We start from the raw sequence: 24,135 nt of genomic DNA on the forward strand, positions 1-24,135 counted from the left end.
GTCCTGCTGCTCCTTTTCTGCCACCCCCAGGCTCCTATCACCTCCCCAGCTGCAGCTCTGCTGCCTCCAGCCCTGGGCCAATCTCCTGCACAGACTGGATTTTTATTATTAATTTTTAAATGGCTCACTGTTTACAGATTTTTTCACTGCAAAAGAATTCCCAGCTCTGGCTGAAGCTCCTCAGGCACATTTTGATTCCTCATCTCACAGAACAAGGGCTACAGCCAGATGTGCTGCTTAATACAGACACTCTTTTTTGGGTCAAAAACATTCTCTGAGCTGATTCATATCCCAGAAAACCTTGGAAAGACACAGGAAAGACAGGGATAGGCAGCTGCTGGGGCTGGCCAGAGCTGGCTATGGCCTCCAGGGGACCTTGGAGAGTGGTGGATGTTGGGCCAGCCCTCAGGCTGTCAAGTGTGGTGTGTGCCCTCCAGTGCCCCTGAGCATCTCCTGCTCCCTCCTGCCTTTGGCCCTAAACCTCAACCTCTCAGCAATCTCCTTGATGAAATATCTGCTCATGAAACTCAGCCACCACAACAGTTTCAGTGTTTCCATCCCCACCAGGTGCTCTGTGCCACCTGACAGGTGTCCTCAGCTGTTTGACATGCTATTTCTTTTTCCCTTTTTAACCAGACTGAGTGCAATAGAAGCAGAGACCATCCATTTTGGTCTAAGAATGGCTCAATTGCATCAGTTTTTCACTCTTTTGGTGGCTGTTTTTCAAACACTATATTGCTAAAAACCTCAGGAGTCCCTTGAGACCAAGGGTTGAAGATGGTGTTCACACTGCTTGTAATATGAAGGGATTTTATTATTATTATTTTATTTAAACACTATAGCTGGCCTTGTACCAGCAGTAAAACCTCCTCTTGCTATGACTAAGCTACAGGAATCACTTCCTGACTGCACCTTTCAAACATTTCACTGTCACACAGGAGTTCATGCAAAATTCACAAGCCTGGATCATCAGCTGTAGTTGTGCTCAACTCCCAAGCCCCTCCTGGAAGGGTTTCCATTAGCTGCTGATTATAATAAATGACATGTAACACTCTATTGTTCATTCTAAAATAGTACATGAGATTCTTCCTGAATTGTCTGCTGAGAAAGGCATTTAGGATCTATCAATGTCTCCCCTCTATTTTTTTTTTCTTCTCCAGCACAACATATGAAATTATACAGTATTACTCAAAGAACAGCAGGGAGAGAGCAAAAATCTGTATCTTATCATGGGGGCCTGCAGTGCACACTCCCAAACTCTGTGTAATCCTCTTTCAACTCTGGGTCTATACAAACCTCTCTCTTCCCTTCACCAGGGGTCTTTTATACTCCTATATCTGTATGTTCCTGCAATGTATCCTTGCCAAGGGAGTGGGGAGTCATCTGTTATTTACTTTCAGGTGTGCTCTGCCCCTGATGGGGCCAATTCCAGACTTCAAAAATACAGATTATTTGCAGATTGGAAGAGACCAAGACTCTGCACGGGCACAAGAGAGTGAAGTCCAAAGAGCACAAGGCACCTGGGGATTGAGGAGCACCAGAGCTCTCCAAGTCCCCCTTAAAAAAGGAGATCATATTGCTCCTTATTTAACCCCTCACTTACATGTGACTTCCTTTAACACTGACCAGCCTCTGATATCATCTGTTCCTGTGATCAACAGATCAAACAAAAAATCAACAGAATATGGAGCCCCCAAACCCTTCCTCCTCAATTATTCACTCAGAGGGTGGTGAAACACTGGCACAGATTGCCCAGAGAAGCTGTGGATGTCCCTGGGAACATCCAAGGTCAGCTTGGACAGGGCCCTGAGCAACCTGATCTCGCTGGAGATGTCCCTGCTCCTTGCAGAGGGCTTGAATTAGATGAGTTTTAAGGGTGCCTTCCATCCCAATCCATTCTGTGGTTCTGTGAAAGTTAAAACAAGTTTCTTCATGTGCAAAGGATTAATTAGAAACACCGAATTCCATTAAGGGACTTGAGTGGAAATTGCACAAAGAATAACCTCACCATAGGCTCCGATTTTCTGTGCAGACTTTTCTATAAGACTGAAGAGAAGGACACCCTAAGGAATTGCTCAGCCCAACTACTGGGCTGCTCCTGCCTTTCTTCCCAAGCAACCCCAGGTTTGAGGCAGTGGCTGTGGTGACCATGAGCAGCCTGCTGCACTTTATGGGACAAACAAAGTGCTGGAAGCTCCTCCAAATTCACACATCTGATAGGCCAGGGACCAACTGCCCTAAGGACATCTCACACCTGAGCATTGCTTGTTGTTGCTTCACAATCAGCAGGGCAGCAGCCCCACCACTGATGGATTGAAAACCACCTTGGTCCCAGCTCCTGCTCTGGAGGGAGGAGCAAGAATGAGGGCAGAGGGACCCACACCTTCATTAGCAGCACCCAATTACCCTCCCTCTGCCCAGGGCTCCACAGGCACCTCAGTCACTGGGTTCTGCCTCCACGGTCCCCAGCAGGGATGGGGAACCCCTGCACTCACGTGGGTCTGCCCCAGCCCCAGGTTTATTTTATCAAGTGTTGACATTTTGCTGTGATTCAGTCAAGACTGGTGGGAACAACACGTCTGCCAGTATTATGACAAGGTTTGAAGGCATGTTTTATAGCAGAGGCTGCCAAGAGGAGCTCTGTCTCGTCTGCAGCGTTAGCAGAACATGAGGAAGGTATCCATAGCTTCCCACACATCATTAATTTCTAATTATCCTATCTTTGCTTTCTGCATTATCACTTATTTACCAAACACAGCTTTATTGGACCGCCCAGTTCCTTATAAGCAGCAGAGCCATTGTTATGTTAAAAGCAATGTTCTAAATGTTATTTATTATTTGATAAACCTCGTGTAACCCTGAATGAGGACATTAAACGGCAAGAACACTACTTCAAAATCCCATTTTAAATAAGTCACCAAGACAGCTGTGCCTTTATAAAACACATTAGAGTGGCACTCAGAGCACATATGGCTCAGGGATATATACAAATTATACAATTTCTGTCATTCGATCAAATAAGAGGGACGTTTTGACCCCAGAAATGAGTCAAATGTAAGTTGTAATTCCAGCCCCAGCAGAGGCCCTGGTGGTAATGGATCCTGACGGCTGATCAAAGAGCCCTGACCATTTGACCCACCAGATCAGTGACTCACTGTATCTATTATGGCTAATACAGGCCCCAGCGTGGAGATACACGGAGGCAGGGAGATAAAGGGCAATAGATACAGGAGATAAATGTTGATTTATCCACGTGCAGGCACAGGGGGACACCCGCAGATGGAGCCCACGTGGGTGGGAAGGGGCAGCCTTGGCTCACCCCACACTCAGGTTCACGCTGGAGCAGGGCTGCAGACAGATGCTGGGGATGTCTGTGCACATGATAAATATCATCTCTCACAGCTGCATCTCCCTCGGGGTGTCACCAAGCCCCTGTGCCCTGCCCCGAGTCACACACAGCAGGGAAAATCCACCTTCTGTTTTACACATATCCATAGTGTCACAGACATCTTTTATGAAAAATCCTTTCCTAAAGATTTTTCCTCCTGAGAAGCTGAGAGGCCTCAGGAACAAAATGCAAACAATGGTTATCTGCTGCTGTGGAATGCAACAGGTAAATCTGGGATTGGCCCATGTTGGATGTTTCTAATTAATGGCCAATCACAGCCCAGCTGGCTCGGACAGAGAGCCAAGCCACAAACCTTTGTTATCATTCTTTGCTATTCTATTCTTAGCCAGCCTTCTGATGAAATCCTTTCTTCTATTATTTTAGTATAATTTTAATGTAATATTATCATAAAATAATAAATCAGCCTTCTGAAACATGGAGTCAGATCCTCATCTCTTCCCTCAGCTTAAGACCCCTGTGAACAGCATCACATCCATAGCCCCCAGAAACACATCCCTGCCCATGGATTTGCTTTCTTGGCAGTGTAAGTGTGAACAGCCCATCCAGGAGTTACCCAGTCTCACCCTATTGCCCAGAGCGCAGATTAAAGCCCCTTGTGCTGCTCTACACATCAGGTGAGACACTGGATGTCACCTGCAGCAGGTGTCTCACCAGGCTTGGGTGAAATCCTGCCTTTTTCTGACATAGAATACCAGAATAGATGGATGGGAAAGGACCTTAAAGTTCATCCCATTCCACCCCTGCCATGGGCAGGGACACCTTCCCCTGTCCCAGGTTGCTCCAAGCCCCATCTGATGCCCTGTGAGGGCTGCCCTAGAACAGAGACTGGACAGAGCTAAAGAATAAAGCAGGGATTTATTCAAAGGATCTCCTCCATGGATCCACCTTGGGCAGCACAAGAGCCCAGCCAGGGCTGCACCCAAGATGAACCAAAATGGCCCCAAAATGCACGGCCGGGCACGGGCTCTGTCCCTGGGATCAGTTCTGCTCCATTTGCATCTTGCAGTTCATTGTCCCATTCCAGCTTTAGCCCCTGCAGTCCCACCCTGCTTGTTTTTCTCTCTCCAGCCCACGGGGTTTGTGCTCTTGGGGCTGAGATTTGGATCATTTGTCCTTGGTGCCCAGCTGGAGCAGGAATTGTTTTGTGTCCCTGCTCTGTGCACAGAGCTCACCATCCCCTCATATGAAGCTCAGAATTACACACTAAAGCAGCACAGAATCTGAAAATATAAAAGCTAAACCTGAGGTATCCTCTCCAACCTGGCCTTGGCCACTTCCAGGGATCCAGAGGCAGCCACAACTTCTCCAGGCATCCTCCTCTTTCAGTTGCAGATCCTGCAATGGTTTGGGTTAGGTCCTAAGGACCATCCAGTTCCTGCCCCTGCCATGGGTAGGGACAACTTCCACTGCCCCAGGCTGCTCAGTGCTGCTGTGCAAACCTGGCAGCCAGCACCTGGCATTTTTGACACACAGATGGGCACCATGAGCCTGCCAGCAGGAGCAACACACAGGAACAGCTTTGGGAGAACTTTTCTCCTATTTTCAATCCAACTCTCAAATTTTCAACACTTCACAGCAGTGGGTCCTGTCTGTGCCCTCACTTCCAAAAGCAAAGAGCTGCTTTTACATTCTCCCTGGACATACCACAGTGGTGTTGAACAGCCTTTCCATGAGGAGTCACACAAATGAACTTGTTGGGAAAAACAACAATGGGCTGGTTGCTCAGCTGGAATAAGCCACACACTGAAATCTCCTGGGATTAGGCAGAGCACAGGATCCAAGCTGTCCAGTGATAAATAATCAGCTCTTTCCTCCTTCAAGCTGCCTGTTGTCCTGCTAACAGCCAGAGATAATCATGGAGGGAGGGGAAATGCAGCAAACACCCCCCCTAAGGCTTTCCATGATTCACTGAGCAGGGACACACTGGGCAGGGACACACTGGGCAGGGACACACTGGGCAGGGACACACTGGGCAGGGACAGTCACATCCCAAAGCCAGGGGACAGTGGCCCCCAAGGCCATGCCAGTGCCCACAACCCCATCACATCACCCCCAGCTCCCTGACAAGGCAGCTCCTGCATTTCTTCACTCAGCACAGGGGATGATGACACCTTCTCACAGGGGATTCCCAGGCAGAATTAATTCATGTTTTTAAAGCACCCATGGACTCCTCCTGCAAGTGCAAAAGTCTTAATGGCAAATAAAAACAACCTCGTTCCTCAACCTTTCCCTTTCCTGCTGTTACTCCCCTTATCACAAAGACCTTAATAAATATATTTTCCCACTGATTTTGCAGGTGTTTTGATTTCTTTTACCAGCACCATTGCATTTTTACTAATCTTTCAGAGCACTTCATATCTGTGTATTCCTTGGGATTTTCCACATTACCTAATTCCTTGCCTTTGTGTGGGAAGAGGGGGTGGGAAAGAAAGAAGGAAAATTGACAGGGGTGAGGAATGATGCTCTGCTGACTCCACAAGACACAAGAGATACCTCACTCATCTCGAGGGTCAAATGTCCACGATGGTTTGATCAGATGTCAGCTTGCATTTATACCCTGGCCTCTGCTGGAGGTTGAATTACATTTCACATTTGACTCACTTCTGGGGTCAAATGTCCCTCCTATTTGATGGAACAAGAGGAATTGTTTTCCCCAAGCAGGTTGTGCTGGTGTGAGCTGTCAGTGCTCTCATTATGTTTTAGGCTCCTTTCTTGCTGCATTTTGTCCTCAGCTGAGTCCAGCCCCTCTGGGATGACAAGAGCTGCAGCCATGGCACAAAAGCCATCCCAACAAGGAAGATCAGGGGAAGGAAGAGGGCACCTGGCTTCCATGAGTTGTGGATGGTGTTTTGTGTGGGGGTTTTACACAGGCTTTGGTGTGGGGTTTTGTTTCTCCTTCCCCTCAAGCTGGCAGCTAGGCAGGGAATAATGAAGGAGAGGCAGGAGGACCCTGATCCTGGCTTTACCACACTCCTGCCATGAGAAACTGCAGAAACCCAGGAAAGTTTGGGTTGGAAGGGACATTAAACCTCATCCATCCCACCCCTGCCATGGCAGGGACACCTCCCACTGTCCCAGGTGCTCCCAGCCCTGTCCAGCCTGGCCTTGGGCACTGCCAGGGATCCAGGGGCAGCCCCAGCTGCTCTGGGCACCTGTGCCAGGGCCTGCCCACCCTCACAGGGAACAATTTCTCCCCAATATCCCATCCATCCCTGCCCTCTGGCACTGGGAGCCATTCCCTGGGTCCTGTCCCTCCATCCCTTGTCCCCAGTCCCTCTCCAGCTCTCCTGGAGCCCCTTTAGCCCTGGCAGGGCTCTGAGCTCTCACTGGAGTTTCTCCCCTGGGCTGAGCAGAACTTCCTTAGGATCAAAACCAGACAAGGGGCTGAGCCAAAGCTGCTGTCAGGGAGCTGCAGGATCCTGATGGAGAAAAACCCCACCCCACCAGGCTCATCTGCTGCCGTGTGATGGCTCCAGCCCTGAGTGTGTTCAATTTGCCTTTGTCTTGAAGGAACCCAAGGGCTGTTGGATGTCCCACGTGGGCTTTAAAGGAATCTGGTGCTTCAGCAGCCTCTGAGGTGAGATTGTGAGAACCCCTCCTGCTGTTTAATGTACTCCTTCAGGTTACAACAGGTTTAGCAAACAATAAAAACCATCTGGAAGCCCCATTTAAATAACAGAGTTGTGTCATTAGTGCTGAAGTCATGGCTGGGGCTGTAAAACCAGTAAACAAGTGCTGATGTGCAGGTAAATAAAGAGAGAGGATGCACTAAGGAGGGTGAGGAGGAAGCTGCTCCTCATCCCCCTTGGCCAAAGCTCATGCTGGGTGTGAACCACATCCTTGCAGGGCATGAACTGGGGTCTCACCTTCCCTCCCAGGTGCACTCCTGCCTCCCCAGATGAGGTTATGGGGTCACTGCAGCCTCCCCCAGAGCCCAGGTGCTCCCAGCTCCCTCTGACTGCCCACACCAGCCCAGGGAGGGAGCTGGGGATGCCAAACAAGGCAAACATCCCCATTTATTGTCCATGTCACTCTCTACAGTGCTTTTCCTGGTGGAGAAGGAGCAGCACAGCCCCTGTGCACGAGGCCTTCCCTGCAGTGGGGGGTTCCTGCCCTCCTCTGCCAAGGGAAAGAACTTTTCTCCCTCTCCACTCTACTCCAAAATGGGAAATAACAAGAAAACAGAGAGCAAATGAAGAGTGAACTCCTCTTGCCCAGGTTAAGGGGATCTAAGCTGGTTTGGCTGATCCTTCTCCAGGATCAAACTCAGGACATGATTCCTCTACCACATGGTAAACCCTGCTTTCCTTTGGGAGCCAACCCTTCTCCTTGGGGTGCAGCAAACCATTCCCAGCCCCACAGCAGGAATTCCCAGCCCTGCTGACCTCCCTGTCATGCCCACCCTGAGGGAGAGGGGGTCAGAGAGGTGCTGAGCAGGAAACACCAATGGGTCATGCTGGCCATGGCTCTGCCCAAATCCAGCCTGCTGCTGCAGGCACACCATGGCCAGGGACTGGGGCTGCTCCCTGTGCCAGCACTGCCAGCCCTTCCCCTTCCATGAAATCTTGGCTCTGCCGGCCCTTCCCATGAAATCCTGGCTCTGCCAGCCCTTCCCATGAAATCCTGGCTGCTGTTTGAACACTTTTGAGAGGGTATGAGCACACCTTCACCCCAGTTATTGCAATGGGATGTGCTAACCTAGCATGGAGATGGGATTGTTTCAGTGAAATAAGGAATGAATCACTCCAATTGAAAGAAATCATTCAAGTGTGTGAACCCACAGGTGCACTCTGCAGCAAAGATCACCCAAAAGAAGCTGTTGCTAAATTTTCTACTAGACCATCAATGTGATAGAAAAAGCCAAGTTCCATCCTTGGGAGGTTTTAAAGGCAAAGTTTTACAACAACTGCCCTGAGATCATCCTCAACACCTGGCTCTGCACATCTGGGGGGCACAGGGCTGACCCCTGCATGGGGCACTCAGGGATCACCCCATTCTTTCCCATATTTACTCACCCTCTGGCAATCCCTGGCTCTAATGATCAACCCCACGCTGCCGTTGGTTGAACACATATTTGTTTCTGCTGAATCACTCAGCAGCACAAAGTTTGCTGTTCCTTCCCCACCCTGGAATTCCTCCTCATGCATGAGCAGCCTCTCCCCACGCCACCATGGGGACAGCTGCCAGTGCCAGGGCAGAAACAACTCTCCTGAGCCATGAGCCAAGGCACTGCTGCTCTCCAAGGAGGCAAACTGCAGGATTTCATCCCATTCCCAGTGTAACTGGGAGGAATGAACCAGTTAACTGCAGTGTAACTGCAGGATTTCATCCCATTCCCAGTGTAACTGGGAGCAATGTCCCAGTTAACTGCAGTGTAACTGCAGGATTTCCTCCCATTCCCAGTGTAATATGGACAGACCCTGCTGCCATTGGAGCACCCTGCATGACTTGCTAGCCTTATAATCCACAGTGATGTCCCAAATCCCAGGCACTCTGTGGGAATGGGGCTGTGGTCAACAAAACAGCCCAAAACAACCAAAAATGGGATTCTGGGATGTGTCAGCAAGGAAATGCCACCTTCCCTCCCCAGGCTGCTTGTGATGAGATGCTTTGTGCTGAGGGTGCAGCACCTCTAACCATGCCAGGCCACCCCTGAGGGAGCACAGGGGGCCAGCTCTCATCTCCAGGTCAGGGGGACAGAAAAGCATGTGCTGAAATCCTCCTGTCCCAGCAGGACCTAAATATGGGCTTAACTTTACAGAATCACAGAGCTGGGGTGGAAAATCCACTTAAAGATCATGTTCCAACCCATGCACAGGTTTAGGACCCCACTCCAAGTTTTTTCCATGTGTATCCAAGCCCAGAGAAGGCTCAGGCACCTGCAAGACATGAACATTTCTATTCTGGTCCCCCACACGTGGGTTTCTAGCTCCAAAACAGGAACCCTTGGATTCCTTTTTCTCCCCTGTTAATCTATTTAGCTACAGGAAATACTCCACATGAGGGAAGGAGACACCTGAACTGCACACAATACTTGGAAACTTCACTGTGGCCAGAAACACCAAATGCACCTTCATTTGGAGTGAGGGATGCTGAGGCAAAGCTTTTCAGCAAAGCTTTTCAGAAAAGTTTTTCAGCAAAGCTTTTCAGCAGAGCCAGGCAGCAGCAGCAGGATGGAAATGCATCCCAACCCCTTCACCAAGTGCTGCATCTGGGCTCTGATCTCCTCCATGGACACTCCTGATGTCCCAGGAGGGCAGAGTCACAGACAGCTCACAGAATTTGGGCTTTAGTCCCCTAAAAATCTCACCCCAGCAAAACAAGTCTTACCTGATTGGCCGATAGAAACTCCTGGGCGTTGTCGTTCATCCCCATGTACATGTTCTCCCCATCAAACTAGAAAGGCAAAAGAAAGAGTTAATAAAATGCCATCTGCACACCATGCTGCTGTGCATCCCAAATACCTTCCTGGCTCTTCACATCAAGAGCCAGAATTCCCAGAGGAAAAGCCTGAGCTGCTGTTTGAACACTTTTGAGTGGGTATGAGCACACCTTCACCCCAGTTATTGCAATGGGATGTGCTAACCTAGCATGGAGATGGGATTGTTTCAGTGAAATAAGGAATGAATCATTCCAATTGAAAGAAATCATTCAAGTGTGTGAACCCACAGATGCACCCTGTAGCAAAGATCACCCAAAAGAAGCTGTTGCTAAATTTCCTACTAGACCATCAATGTGATATAAAAAACCAACTTCCATCAATGGGAATGTCCAGACTTGGGCAGGCCCATTCAATCCTCTTACAGACCTCTACATAACCCTCAACAGCAGAGCAAAGCTCCTGCAGCAATGCAGAATCACTCTGGAGCTGTGGAAGGGGGTTTACAGTGACTTCTGTGAGCCAGAGAGAACTTTGATAGGAGGATCCATGTTTACCCTGAAAGAATTTTCTACCAAGGGTCTATGTTTACCCCTGAAAGAATTTCCTACCAAGAATTTTCTACCAAGAGGCCAAGAAAGAAAGAAGGATAAATAAGAGAAATCTGCAACTGCCTGTTCCAATGAGCACTTTGTCTTTCCTGACCAATAAAGTGTAAACTTGGGAGTTCTGTAAGAATGTATAAAAAGCAGGCATGCTACAATAAAACCAGGTTTGAAGCCTTCTGGAGATGGAGTGTGTTGCTTTGGGTTGTGACCATCTCAACCATGACATGGGGCATTTGGGAGGGGTTTCTGTGCACAGCCTGACATTCATCCCCTCTACTCCTGCTCTGCCATAACCCTGCTCCATGGCTGGGTGGGCTTGGGCTGCCCAGCCCATGCTCCTGTGTCCCCCAGCCCCAGCACACACCCAGTTCCCAGCTGCTAATCCACTTACCAGGCCACAAAACCCCCATGGAGAGCTACAACTCCTCTCACTAATCACCTGCAACGGGAGCTTTTCACTCGCTCAGATTCCAAAGGAAGGAAAAAAACCCTCCAGGATTGTCTGTGGCTCCAAGTACAGCTGGGGCAGGCCTCAAGGCTGAGTTCACAAATTAATTATGGCAATAAAAACGGGCTGAGCCATAAAACACTCCTGAGACGAGGGTGGAGGTACCAGCTGTGAGTGACACCTTGCACTTAACAAGGGGAAGAGCCAACCCTCCTGCCCTTGCCAGCAGGATGATGAATTGGAGATTGTTCACCCCTCACCTGTCCTCCTACTCTCTGATATGAAGCTGATTCCAGTTATGCCTTAACAGAAATTGGCCATATTAAGAGCAATAAAAGCAAAATCTAAATAAAACCAGGTGAAGATTTCCAGCCTAGACAATTATTTATGCTTCCATTTCCCAGAGTGCTACAGGATTAGCTATTAAAGGCAGCAGAGATAGTAAAGCCAAGTGGGGGTAACAGCTCTGCTTGGCCTCAGACACCCTCTAATTGCCAAACTGTCCTCTGGCACAGCAAACCAATTAAAAGCTCTAAAATTGGAGCAGGTATTGTGGCATTCATTAAGCAATACCAGCAGCAGCTGCAGCAGGTGGGAGAGGATTCCTGTGCCACTGCTGGATCCTGTGAGATCCACCACTGAGGCAGGAGCTGAGGGATGCACTGAGCACTGGGACAAACAATTTCCTCAGAAGGCAGCTGGGTACCATCCAGTTTAACCTGGATTTCCTTCCACCTGGCAGGTGATGACTGGCACAGCCATCTCCTGGCAGCTGGAGCTTCCAGGAACACAGATCCAACCAGCTCCAAAATGGGAAATAACAAGAAAACAGAGAGCAAATGAAGAGTGAACTCCTCTTGCCCAGGTTACGGGGATCTAAGGTGGTTTGGCTGATCCTTCTCCAAATAACCTAAATAACCTAGAGCCTAAATAACCTAAATAACCTCTGGCCCCACCTCAATATGCTCTGACAGCCTAAATACCCTCTGGCCCCACCTCAATACCCTTTGAAATTCCCACCAGACACACCTGGGCTGGCAGCAGAGGTGCCAGAGGCTGCTGGAGAATCCCAGAATCTCCAGGGTTGGAAAAGCCCTCTAGGATCACTGAGTCCAACATTCTCCCAGCACTGCCAAGGCCACCACTCAGTGATGTCCCCAGGTGCCACACCAACCCACAGATCCCTCCAGGGATGGTGACTTCAGCACTGCCCTGGGTTACCTGGTCCAGCACCTGGCCACCATTCCAGTGAAGAAATGTTCCCTAATGTCCAATCTAAACCTGCCCTGGTGCACCTGAGGCTGATTCCTCTCATTCTACCCCTTGTTTCCCATGAGAAGACACCAGCCCACACCTGGCCACCACCTTTTTCTCCAGGAAAAAAAAAAATTACCTCGAAAGTTACATTCAGCAAACCAAAAGTATCATTCAGTAGGGAGGCCCAGAGCAGGACAAACCCTCCCCTGACTGCTCTATTTGTCAGAATGTATTTTTTATGGCTTTCTACTGTTCCCCTACCTCCATTCCACAATTCCTTCTGCCCTTGATGCCTTCATAACAACTGTAATGAATCCTGCCTTCAAAATTACTGTTTCTCTGATTTCCAGGCTGAGCAGCGAGCCTGAAAATCAAGACTCAAAATGCAATGGAAACTTTGGAATTTCCCCACTGCTGATTGGATTTTTCCTCCCTCTCCTTCAGGCTGTGAAGGTGCAAACAAATTTATTAGAATCTCTCCCATCAGGATATTTTTTCAATTAGATGTTTGCCACTTATGCAGCAGCCAGGTAGAAGCAGATAAGTAATGTTCTCTCCCTCTTCTCATTATTGTTTTGCTACAGAATGCACTTCAAAACAATCAACCCCATCATACCAGGTAGATTTATGATAGAAAGAGAAATTTTCATATTTCCCCTTGGTTATAAATGCCTCCTCCCTTTTTTTCCTTCACTCTAGCTCCTGTTCAAACCTGGATAGAGCCATTCATCACCATCCTTACCCCAAAACCCAGCCTGCACTGAATGATGTGGCAGGGATCATTTTCAAGTCCTACTTCAAAAGAAACATCCTCTTGTGCAGTTGTCTTAATCACTTTATCACTTTTGCTCGGTTGCAATTAGTTAATTTTATTAACTTTGGTTAATAGGAGCAGCCTATTAAACAAATCAGTGGCTGTGGCTGATTCTCTCCTGCATGGAACGAGCACAAATCCAGGGAGGGAAGGGGAAAGAAAAGAGGGAAATAAAAAGGGAAGGGGAGGAAAAGGGGAAAGTGAAAGGGAAAGGGTGAGAGAGAAGGGAAAGTGCCCCAAATTCCACCAATTCTGGCAACAAAGTCCAGTGGACACCCCTGAACTGCCTTGGTGTGCAGGGGACAGGAGCTCCAGGCAGGATTCCATCTGTGCCACAGGAGGTGGCTTTGCCTGGCACTGGATGGGGACAGGGATGCTGCCAGCCCCATTCAGAGAAGGAATCCAAGCACATTGGGGTGATGGAGACCAAGCCACAGCTGCACCCCTCCATGGGACAACCTACTGAATATTTTGGGTCCAAACAAAAGACAAAAGTGTGAGAAAACACCCTCTGAAATTCAGTTTTTCATGGAGATTTTAATTAAAAATATAATTCTTTTACTACAGCTCTTCCAGGGGAGCTGCAGCTGCCACTGCTCTAATAGCCCATACAGGGAGCTCAATTCAGATGTTGTTGTACTAAACACTTTTAAAATCTTTATTGCTTTTCTGGACTCACTTTGGTTTGTTATTTTTGCTCCACAGCATTATTTTCAAACCTGTAAATGTGCCCAGAAGTCATATAGGTCTCCTGTTAGCCAGATGAATATGAAAAGGAAAAACAAATGCAGGCAGCAGGCAGGGACAGACCCCAAAGTGCAGCAGCTGGGGGATCTCCAGCTCTGTGCAAACAGGGAGAACAAATGTTTGCTAACTGGGAAGGGCCCAGTGGAAAGAAACACAACCTGCTGCCAAGATTCCAAGAAGGTGTTACTTTTTCCTGGATGGCACTGCCAGCTTGCACAATTTTATTAGGAATCTCATCACATCCTTTTAATTTTGTGGGAGCCATGAACTGAGATGGAAACTTCAGCTCTGTGTGAAAAAGTGGAATCAGATTGGTTTGGGTTGGAAGGGACCTTAAAGATCACCCAGTTCAACTCCACTGACATGGACAGGGCCACCTTCCACTAGACCAGAATATGTGGGCAAAATTCATACCAGTAATACCTTCTGTGATACCTGCAAGATCTAAAAAGCCTTCCAAACTTTTTATTTAATTTTATTTTATGTCTGGTGGGCTTGGTGGTTTTTCTGGTTTGGGTTTTTTTTCCTTGGAGGAGTCTTACCTGAATTTTTACACTCATTTTTGGCAATACTAGACCAGACCACCCTAACTGCAAGTCCACTGAAGTTCTAGAGCTTGAAAATGTGGCCTGTTAATACAAATCTAGCAGTAATTAAGAGCCATCACCATCAAGGAGCTACTAAATGACCATTTAAGAACAAATTGGATGCCTCCAGTGGTTTCTGCTGCTCAGAGCTATAAAAACTTGCCTCTGGTCTGCCTCTGTACCAGGACACAGGAGATGGGCAGTGGGTTCCCTCTCATGACAACCTCATTTCCAAACTGGGTGCACTGGGGATGCCACATTTCACTGGAAGTTCTTGGAATGCATCTGGGTTTGTTTCCCAGCAAGCTACAGCTCAGCCACCACCAGCACCAACACAGAGTGACCTGATGACCCAGAACAGAGGCTGGACAGAGCTAAAGAATAAAGCAGGGATTTATCAAAAAGGGATTTATCCATGGATCCACCTTGGGCAGCACAAGAGCCCAGCCAGGGCTGCACCCAAGATGAACCAAAATGGTCCCAAAATCCACGAGAGCTCACGGGTGTCACGGACATATTTTATGAAAAATCCTTTTGCCAGGATTTTTTCTCCTGAGAAGCTGAGAGGCCTCAGGAACAAAATGTAACCAATGGTTATCTGCTGCTGTGAAATGCAACAGGTGGATCTGGGATTGGTCTTATGTGGTTGTTTTTAATTAATGGCCAATCACAGTCCGGCTGTCTTGGACTCTGGTCAGTCACAAGATTTTATTTTCATTCTTTTCTTTTCCTTGCTAGCCTTCTGATGAAATCCTTTCTTCTATTCTTTTAGTACAGTTTTAATATAATATATATCATAAAGTAATGAATCAGCCTTCTGAAACATGGAGTCAAGAGTCTCATCTCTTCCCTGGTCCTGGGACCACCACTCACGGGGTCTGTCCCTGGGATCAGTTCTGCTCCATTTGCATCTTGCAGTTCATTGTCCCATTCCAGCTTTAGCCCCTGCAGTCCCACCCTGCTTGTTTTTCTCTCTCCAGCCCACGGTGTTTGTGCTCCTGGGCTGAGATTTGGATCATTTGTCCTTGGTGCCCAGCTGGAGCAGGAATTGTTTTGTCTCCCTGCTCTGTGCACAGAGCTCACTATCCCATAATATGAAGCTTAGACCCACACACTAAAGCAGCACAGAATGTGAAAAGATAAAAGCTAAACCTGAGGCATCAGACCCAAAAAAAAACCATTCAAGGAATGCCTTTAGGTTTTTAGTGAGTGAAAGTTAGGACCCAAGAAAACTTGTGTGACACAGTTAATTTGTATTTAATACTCCTCATTAAAAAAAAAAACCAATTAAAAAGAATAAATTGCAGCCCATGTGTTGCTGGGTTTCACTCAGCTGCTTCCAATGGCAGCATTGGAATGCACCATTCCCATCACTGGGAATGGTCAATGCAATGGCACAATTCCCATCATGGGGAAACATAACTCTTCTTTAGAAAGTGAAAAACAGGAATGGTTTTATCCACAATTCATTTTTATCAGTGTTATCTGAGTGGCATTCTGCTGTAAGTGCACTTTGGTGCTTCCAAGCCCTCCATCCCCACAATGCTGCTCCTGCACACCAGACTCAGCCCTCTGAGGGATCCATACCCAAGGATGCTGGTCCTGGTAAGGATCTGTGGAAGAGGTTTTACAGTGACTTCTGTGAGCCAGAGAGAAGTTTGATAAGAAGATCCATGTTTACCCCCAATTAATTTTTTACCAAGCTCATTAATAGAGACCAAGAAATTTTTACCAAGAATTTTTTACCAAGGTCGTTAATAGAAACCAAGAAAGAAAGAAGGAAAAATAAGAGAAACCTACAACTGCCTGTTCCAATGAGCACTTTGTTTGACTTTCCTGACCAATGAGTAAAGTGCAAACTTAGGAGTTTTGTAAGAATGTATAAAATGCATGCATGCTAAAATAAAACCAGGTTTGAAGCCTTCTGAAAATGGAGTGTGTTGCTTTGGATTGTGACCATCTCAACTATGGCAAGGATGCTCTCTGTGCACATCTCTGGGATGTGAAATCCTCACCTCAGCACTGCCCCTGCTCCATGGCTGAGCTGCCACTGCAAATCCCAGCAGGAGCAATTCAGCATCCCACCTCTTCAGGGAATACACAGCTGAGGTTGGCTTAATCTCTTTAACTGCAGCTCCCCCATTAAGGTCTTTACACAACCTCTGGCCCAGAGTGATCTATTTAGCATTATTTATTTGTGTGCTGAAATGCTTGGGCAGCCCCTGGGTTGATCCTGTCAGGGAGGGTCAGGAGTTCAGCAGGAGATTTACACTCTCCCCAGGAGTGCCCTGCAGGGCAGTCAGCGTGTCCATCCCCGATTTGTTTGGGGACAAATGGCATTAACAGGGAGCACGACCCCACAGCAGGTGTCAGAGGCACAACACAAGCCCAGAATCCACAGCAGCCACTGGGGCTTTCAGGGGCTGGGTTTCCTACAAACACTGAATATTCTCACACATTATCCCAGGGGAAATTCAGCTTGATACAGTTGAAATCTTGAGGCTTAAAGCCTCACAGTAAAAAGTGGCTTGTTTTGTTGGTTTGTTTGTTTTAAGAACAGTTTACAAGCAGGATAAAAGCCTTGTTGGAGTTTTTTTTTTTCTCAAATACACCATGAGGTGGAAACCTGCAGAGTTGGTGGGGCCAAGTATGGTAGAGGCTTTCAAGAAACTACAGCCAGGTGGGAAAGGAAGGGATGACCCGCACCAGCCTGATGGACACTGATGGAGGGAGCATTCAGAAATTCCTAAACTGGAACATCTCCCTTAGAAAGACCCATCTGAGAAGCTCTCACACTGGGATGGACAGAAGGAAAACATAAAACCAGTCAAGGAAATCCTAAGGAACCCCCATCATCCACCTGCTCTAAAACAATGTGAGAGAACTTTGGGACCATCATGACAAGATAGACCTTGAGGGGCTGGGGCATGTCCAGGGAAGGGAACAGAGCTGGGAAGGGTCTGGAGCCCCAGGAGTGGCTGAGGGAGCTGGGAAGGGGCTCAGCCTGCAGAAAAGGAGGCTCAGGGGGGACCTCGTGGCTCTGCACAGCTCCTGACAGGAGGAGACAGCCCCAGGTGTGGGTTGGGCTCTGCTCCAGGGAACAGGGACAGGAGGAGAGGGAATGGCCTCAAGGTGTGGTTTAGATTGGAGATTAGGCAAAGTTCCTTCACTGAAACGTTGTCCAGCTCTGCCACAGCTGCCCAGGGCATGGTGGAGCCACAATCCCTGGAGGGATTTAAAAGACACGTGGATGTGACACTTGGGGACGTGGGTTAGAGGTGGCCTTGGCAGTGCTGGGTCAATGGTTGGGCCCAACAATCCCAGAGTTCCTTCCCAACCTAAATGATTCAGTGATTTTAAATGCCTGACCTTCTGTCTCTGTGCCCAAACAAACGGGAGTGGGAAGGGGAAGGTTTCAAACCAGCAGGTCCATCTCCCTCAGCGTGAATCCACCACACTCCAACACACCCAAGGAGACCCAGAGGGAGCCAACACAAGGGACCTTGTCCCTCACAGCCCACTTGGAGCTTGCTGAGGGCCAGCAAGGCCCTAGGAAAGATGAACTGATCTCTCTGCTTGAACTTCTCACAAGGTTCCTCAAAAACCAGCTCTAAACCCCAAAACCCAACACGTCATGGGACCCAGGGGAAGGTTCTTTTACTCACAGCCAGACACTCAGGAGGTTTTAGCAAGCAAAATATCATAGTCCATGATCCATCTGCACTAAAATCTCTCCAGCTCATCATATAACTGATCTGGAAGGGCTCAGCTTATTAATGAGAGAGAAATTATTCAGGCCAGCCAAAACTAAAAGCGACTTTGAATAGCTTTGCATTAGGACTCTCAGTGCACTAAGTGGCACTGAGGAAATGGAAGATTAAATTTAATGTCAATAAATGCAAAGTAATGCACTGAAGAAAAGCAATCCCAATGACAGACATGACAATGAGCCTTAAAATTGATGTTGCTGTCCAGAAGAGAAACTTTTCTAGAGAGTTCACTTCCAATTTTTTTCCAGTCCTCAGCAGATGCCAAAGATGCCATTCAGGTTTTGGAAGCAATCAGGAAAAGAGAAAAGAGGGAAAGACCAAGTATTATTGTACCATCTGTACTGTTAGAAGGAGAGAGGGCAGCTGCAAAGAGGATCCAAGGAGTGGGATGGCACATGTGGATGAGGAAAAAGGGGTGATGAAGGGATAGAAGGGTGTTAGATGGACTCAGTGAAGATGTATGTGAAAACTGGAAATGAAAGCAGGGTTCTAACAGCCTAAAATCAAGGAGACAGACACTGAGATTATTAGCAAGTGAAATTAAACCCTTCCAGAGAAGTTCTTCATACTGGACCCAAAACCAAACCCCAAAGCCTGACCTGTGGGCTCCTGGGAGCTGTGGGCAGATATAATCTCATTTCTTAGCATGTGGGTGATCAAATATCATTGTGGGACCTCCATCCCTGGAGATGCTCAGAGCTCAGCTGGACCAGGCACTGCACAAACCCACATGGGTGGCCCAGCTTTGCCTGGGGGGCTCAGGACACACACAGATGTCCCTCAGACTGGCAATATTTGGTGTTTGGGGGCTTCTGTGGTACGTGATCCTGTGATACTTACACGGACCTCCACCCCAAAAGCATCTCCAGCATCCCCTTTTATTCTCCAGCAATGCCACCACTATTCAAGTGACAGCATTCATTTATCTGGGAGACTGGCTGGCTTTCTGTCAACGCTGCACACAATATTATTGTTATTACATTATTTGGGGGGGATGAGGCCTTAAACTCATTTACCTGGATCTTTCAGAGCCTGCAGAGGAGTTCAAGCTCTTCACATACACACACAAAAACCCCCCTCCACTGAAAGCTACAGGGAGCAGCAGAATTTAGTCTCAAGACTGACATGGAAATAGATTAATTTTTTTTTCCCATTTCATATTCTAATTACAATTCTTCTCCCCCTACTATTTTCTGTTCTCATTACAGTCTTAAAATTGCTCTGCAAATTCTGTACCTTATTCTGCTCTTCCTACCATCTTTGTCATGGAAATGAGAAACAGAATGTATAAGCATGAAAATATTGCAGAGATCAAAATTCTGCTTAACCCTTTCCTGTGCGACTCCAAAGAGGAGTGAAAGCAGCACAGAGCAGCCAATCCTCCATCCATCCAGCCTCCTCTTCTTGTGCCAGCTGCACTGAGGAGAAGGATGCCCAGAGAAAGGTGATTAATTTAAAGGCCAAAGTCACTCACGGTTACACCTCGCGCTGCACGGAGGAGGGGTTGGGGTTTCAGCTGAGCAGGTTTTGCTCCTGAGGGCAGCTGTTGATCTAATACATTTTGACTGTGTTCAGATGATTGTGTTTAGCTTTTAGCCTGGTGTAATAATGCTGCTGGGAGAGCTGGTGCATTGAGCTGCCCTGGTGCACGGAGGGCACATCTCAGCACATCTGCTCGGCACATCTCCATCCTTTTCCCTGGCACTGAGGGCTCACCAGAGCTGCAGCCAAACCCCAAATCCTTTGGGATTTCTCTGCAAATCTGGGCATGGATAGTGAAATCAGGCTGCTGGGAGGGGGGCAGCACCCACTGCTCTCAGCCAGGAGCTCCCCAGCCCATTGCTGACCAGCTCAGTGCTGTTGGTTTTGCAGCACTGCTGCTGCAAGGCTCTGGCACGTACATCACTTCCTTCTCAAAACCAAACAACGTCCTCATCTGGAGCTGTTCATCACAGGTGCTCAGGGAGTTTATGTGCAAAAAAATACAAATACCAGGCTCTTGCTGAGCTGGTCCTTCAGCCATCAGCAGCTGAGTGAGAGCTGAGGAACCTGGTGAGGGGAGGGAGGAGGGCACAGGGATGCAGCCCCATCCTGGCACTGGCCTGCTGTGTGTTAAATAAATACAATAAGTGCTAATGAGCAACAACTGCACTGCCTGCTCCTCCAGCAGCACTTGTAATACACAGGAAACCAAGAGAGACAGAAAACATGCAAAGATCTAAAAGAAGCCACGGAGACTCTGTGCTAGAACAGTCAAACGCACTGAGAAACAATGTTTTCTGCAAGATAAAACCTCGGGGCTGAGATAAAAATAGAGCTGGTACCTGTGTGCCTGGGAAGCAGCCATCAGCCTGGATCTGCTCTGGGAGTCTTTTCTGGAGGTGCTGATTTGCACAGCAGAACAGCAGCCAGAGGAACCACAGCAGAGGGGCTCCACTCCCTGCAACAGCCCAGGTGTCACAGACATCTTTTATGGAAAATCCTTTCCTTGGGATTTTTCCTCCTGAGAAGCTGAGAGGCCTCAGGAACAAAATGTACCCAATGGTTATCTGCTGCTGTGGAATGCAACAGGTGCATCTGGGATTGGGCTCATGTGGTTGTTTCTAATTAATGGCCAATCACAGTCAGCTGGCTCAGACAGAGAGTCCGAGACAGAAGCCTTTGTTATCATTCCTTCCTATTCTATTCTTAGCCAGCCTTCTGATGAAATCCTTTCTTCTATTCTTTTAGTATAGTTTTAATATAATATATATCATAAAATAATAAATCAGCCTTCTGAACCATGGAGTCAGATCCTCTTCTCTTCCCTCATCCTCAGACCCCTGTGAACACGGTCACAGCCAGGAGGCAAAGGAGCAGCTGGGAATGAGGAAACCTTAACCAGGGAAGCTTTCCCACTCTATAATTTGGTTCCCTTTGGCCAGGGAGTGTGCAGGACAGGCAGTGATGCTGAGCCACACACCTGAGGTGAATTCCTGGATGGAATCAAAGCCATTCTCTGGGGAGTGAGGCAGCAGCTGCCAGCAGCAGGGGCTGGGTGACGCTGGGTGTGACGCACACGGAGCAGGAACGGGTTTGGAAATCTCTATTTGTCTATTCTTGCCTGCATGGTGAGTAAATAATGATGTGAGGAACAGAGCTGTCAGAGGAGTGAGGAGGGGATGCCTCAATGCTGGGCACTTTCCTAGGATGATGTTTTTTGTTTCCAATCCCAATGCCTTGCTGGCAGCTGCACAGGTAAACAGCCTGGATCCCACATACCTCCTAACTCACTCCAATAATTCCTAAAATCACATGTGCTACTCAATTGATATTCACAAAAAAACCCAGGAGCTTTAATCCACCCTACAGCCCCTCCTCTTTCAACACAGATTAAATATTACAAGGGAATTCTTTACTCAGAGGATGGTGAAGCCCTGGCACTAGTGCCCAGAGCAGCTGGGGCTGCCCCTGGATCCCTGGAAGTGTCCAAGGCCAGGCTGGAGCAACTTGGGATAGTGGAAGGTGTCCCTATCCATGGCAGGGAGTGGAATGAGATGAGCTTTAAGGTCTCTTCCAACTCAGACCTCTTTCCAAGCAAAAGGACATTTCTGCCCCCCAAATTCAAGATCTTGTCTATTTTCTTCTCTTGCAAAGCATAAGGGAAACGAAGAATTGATTTTTCAAGACCATGGGGAACATTATGCAAAACCAGCTAGTTGGGAGGGAAAAAAAACCAAATCAGAGATCTTCCATGCCAGTCATTTAGAAAATAGTTTCCAAGACACAGATATTTGGCACCAGCAAAAACCTGCTTTCTGTGATTCTGCACTCCACTTTGTATGCAAATATACTCCTGCAGTGGTACTTAGAATGACTTGGGAAAAAAAAAGAAAAAGGGCTGACAAAGTACAATCCATTTCACAGTGTCTGGACATATTCCGGACTCAAAACTAATAAAACTAATGAAAAGGGAGGTCTTTAAAGGCTAAATAAAACCCAACTTTAAAACAGGGATGATAGGAAAGCAGTTTCTGAAATTGAAGGTCAGGCTGGATGGGGCAACCTGATCCAGAGGAACCATGTGCTCCCATGTCCCTGAGAAGGGCAGAACCCTGGGAAGCAGGGATGGAATGGTGAGGCCAGCAGGGCAGGGCATTGATGCAATGGTGAGGCCAGCAGGGCAGGGATGGAATGGTGAGGCCAGCAGGGCAGGGCATTGATGGAATGGTGAGGCCAGCAGGGCAGGGATGGAATGGTGAGGCCAGCAGGGCAGGGATGGAATGGTGAGGGTAGCAGGGCAGGGATGGAATGGTGAGGCCAGCAGGAGAAGCAGGGATGGAATGGTGAGGCCAGCAGGGCAGGGATGGAATGGTGAGGCCAGCAGGAGCAGGGCAGGGATGGAATGGTGAGGCCAGCAGGGCAGGGATGGAATGGTGAGGCCAGCAGGGCAGGGATGGAATGGTGAGGCCAGCAGGAGAAGCAGGGATGGAATGGTGAGGCCAGCAGGGCAGGGCAGTGATGGAATGGTGAGGCCAGCAGGGCAGGGATGGAATGGTGAGGCCAGCAGGAGCAGCAGGGATGGAATGGTGAGGCCAGCAGGGCAGGGCATTGATGGAATGGTGAGGCCAGCAGGGCAGGGCAGGGATGGAATGGTGAGGCCAGCAGGAGCAGGGCAGGGATGGAATGGTGTGGCCAGCAGGGCAGGGCAGTGACTCTTCCCCTGTGCTCAGCACTGGTTGGGCAGCACCTCAAGTGCTGTGTCCAGCTCTGGGCCCCCCAGTTTAGGACATGGAGGGGCTGGAGCGTGACCACAGAAGGGCAACAAGGCTGGGGAGGGGTCTGGAACACAAACCCTGTGAGGAGTGGCTGAGGTTGTTTGTCCTGGAGGAGGCTCAGGGCAGACCTCATCCCTCTCTACAGCTCCCTGACAGGAGGGTGCAGCCAGGGGGGTCGGTCTCTTCTCCCAGGGAACAGCAACAGGACAGGAGGACACAGTGTAAAGCTGTGCCAGGGGAGGTTTAGGCTGGACATCAGGAAAAAATTCTTTGAAAGAGTGATTGGGCACCTGAATTGTCTGCCCAGGATGGTGGAGTCATCATCACTGGACGTGTTTAAAAAATGCCTGGATGTGGCACTCAGTGCCATGGTTTTGATGCCTTTTTGGGACTACCTAAACCAGAGGCCAGACAAAGTTAAGGGAATAAAAAGCAGTTTTATTTATTGAAAGGCCTTCAGGTACATCCAGGGCAGACAAAGCCCCCCAGGTCCACCCAAAATGGACCACAGGTCATGGGTTTTCACACTTTTATAAGTTTGGTCCATTTGCATATTGGGGGTTAATCCTCCAGTTACAGCTTCAGGTAATGAAGTCCTTTACCCCAAGTTTGCTCCCCCAATTCACTTTTGTTTCCATCTCTGGGCCCTGAGGCAGTGAGGTGTCCTTGACTGCCAGGCCTGGAGAGGAATTGTTGTGTCTGCCCAAACTGGGAGAGCAGCAGCTCCCACTGAGTGTGGGGTTTAGAGTTGTACACTACAGAACTGCAGGGTTACAAATAGATGGAAATAGAAAAGCTCAAATCCTGAGGCATCAGTTTAGTTGATGAGAAGGTGTTGGGTCATAAGTTGGACTCGATGATCTCAAAGATCTTTTCCAAGCTGGTTCATTCTGTGATGCTGTGGGCAGGTGCAGACCTGGGCGTGCACAGGCTCCCATCACTGCTGGCAAGGCTGAGCTGGAGCTGCACAGCCCAGGTGCAAACACAGCCCCAGGCTGGAGCCTCACACGGTGCAGGAGAGCCAGGGCAGCAGGGGCAGGGTTTACAGCAGCTCAGGCTCAGCAGGGTTTCCCACGGGCCAGAACAGCTCATGTGAAGGTGCCTCCCTCCCCAGGCAGCAGCACCACATCCTCGTGGCCCTGTTCCCCCAAGTGCTGAGCTAGGCTGGTCACACAAAGCTGCTGAGCTGTGTTTCCAGGGGGGTGAGCACACCACAGCCCCAGCACCCCACTGCCCTGGCCTTGGTCCATGTGTCACACCTAAAGCTTCATTCCCACCCTCAACTATTAAATGTGAAAAAAAACAAAACAAAAACCCAACCATGCCCCTCAAGCACTCCTAATTTCAGCTTCCCTTCCT

At 48.5% G+C, this 24,135-nt stretch overlaps 1 protein-coding gene across 2 annotated transcripts in view; it reads right to left on the reverse strand.

Annotated features, from left to right (window-relative positions):
• TOX2 (TOX high mobility group box family member 2) overlaps window positions 1-24,135 on the reverse strand; it is a 177,498-nt gene that overhangs the window by 97,200 nt on the left and 56,163 nt on the right. For both annotated transcript variants that reach the window (XM_054644401.2, XM_054644400.2), the window contains exon 2: window positions 9,740-9,805. In XM_054644401.2, the coding sequence (XP_054500376.1) occupies window positions 9,740-9,805 (66 nt within the window). The remainder of the gene's footprint in view (window positions 1-9,739; window positions 9,806-24,135) is intronic.

The sequence above is a fragment of the Agelaius phoeniceus genome, chromosome 17, assembly GCF_051311805.1.
Source record: "Agelaius phoeniceus isolate bAgePho1 chromosome 17, bAgePho1.hap1, whole genome shotgun sequence".
NCBI lineage: Eukaryota > Metazoa > Chordata > Aves > Passeriformes > Icteridae > Agelaius > Agelaius phoeniceus.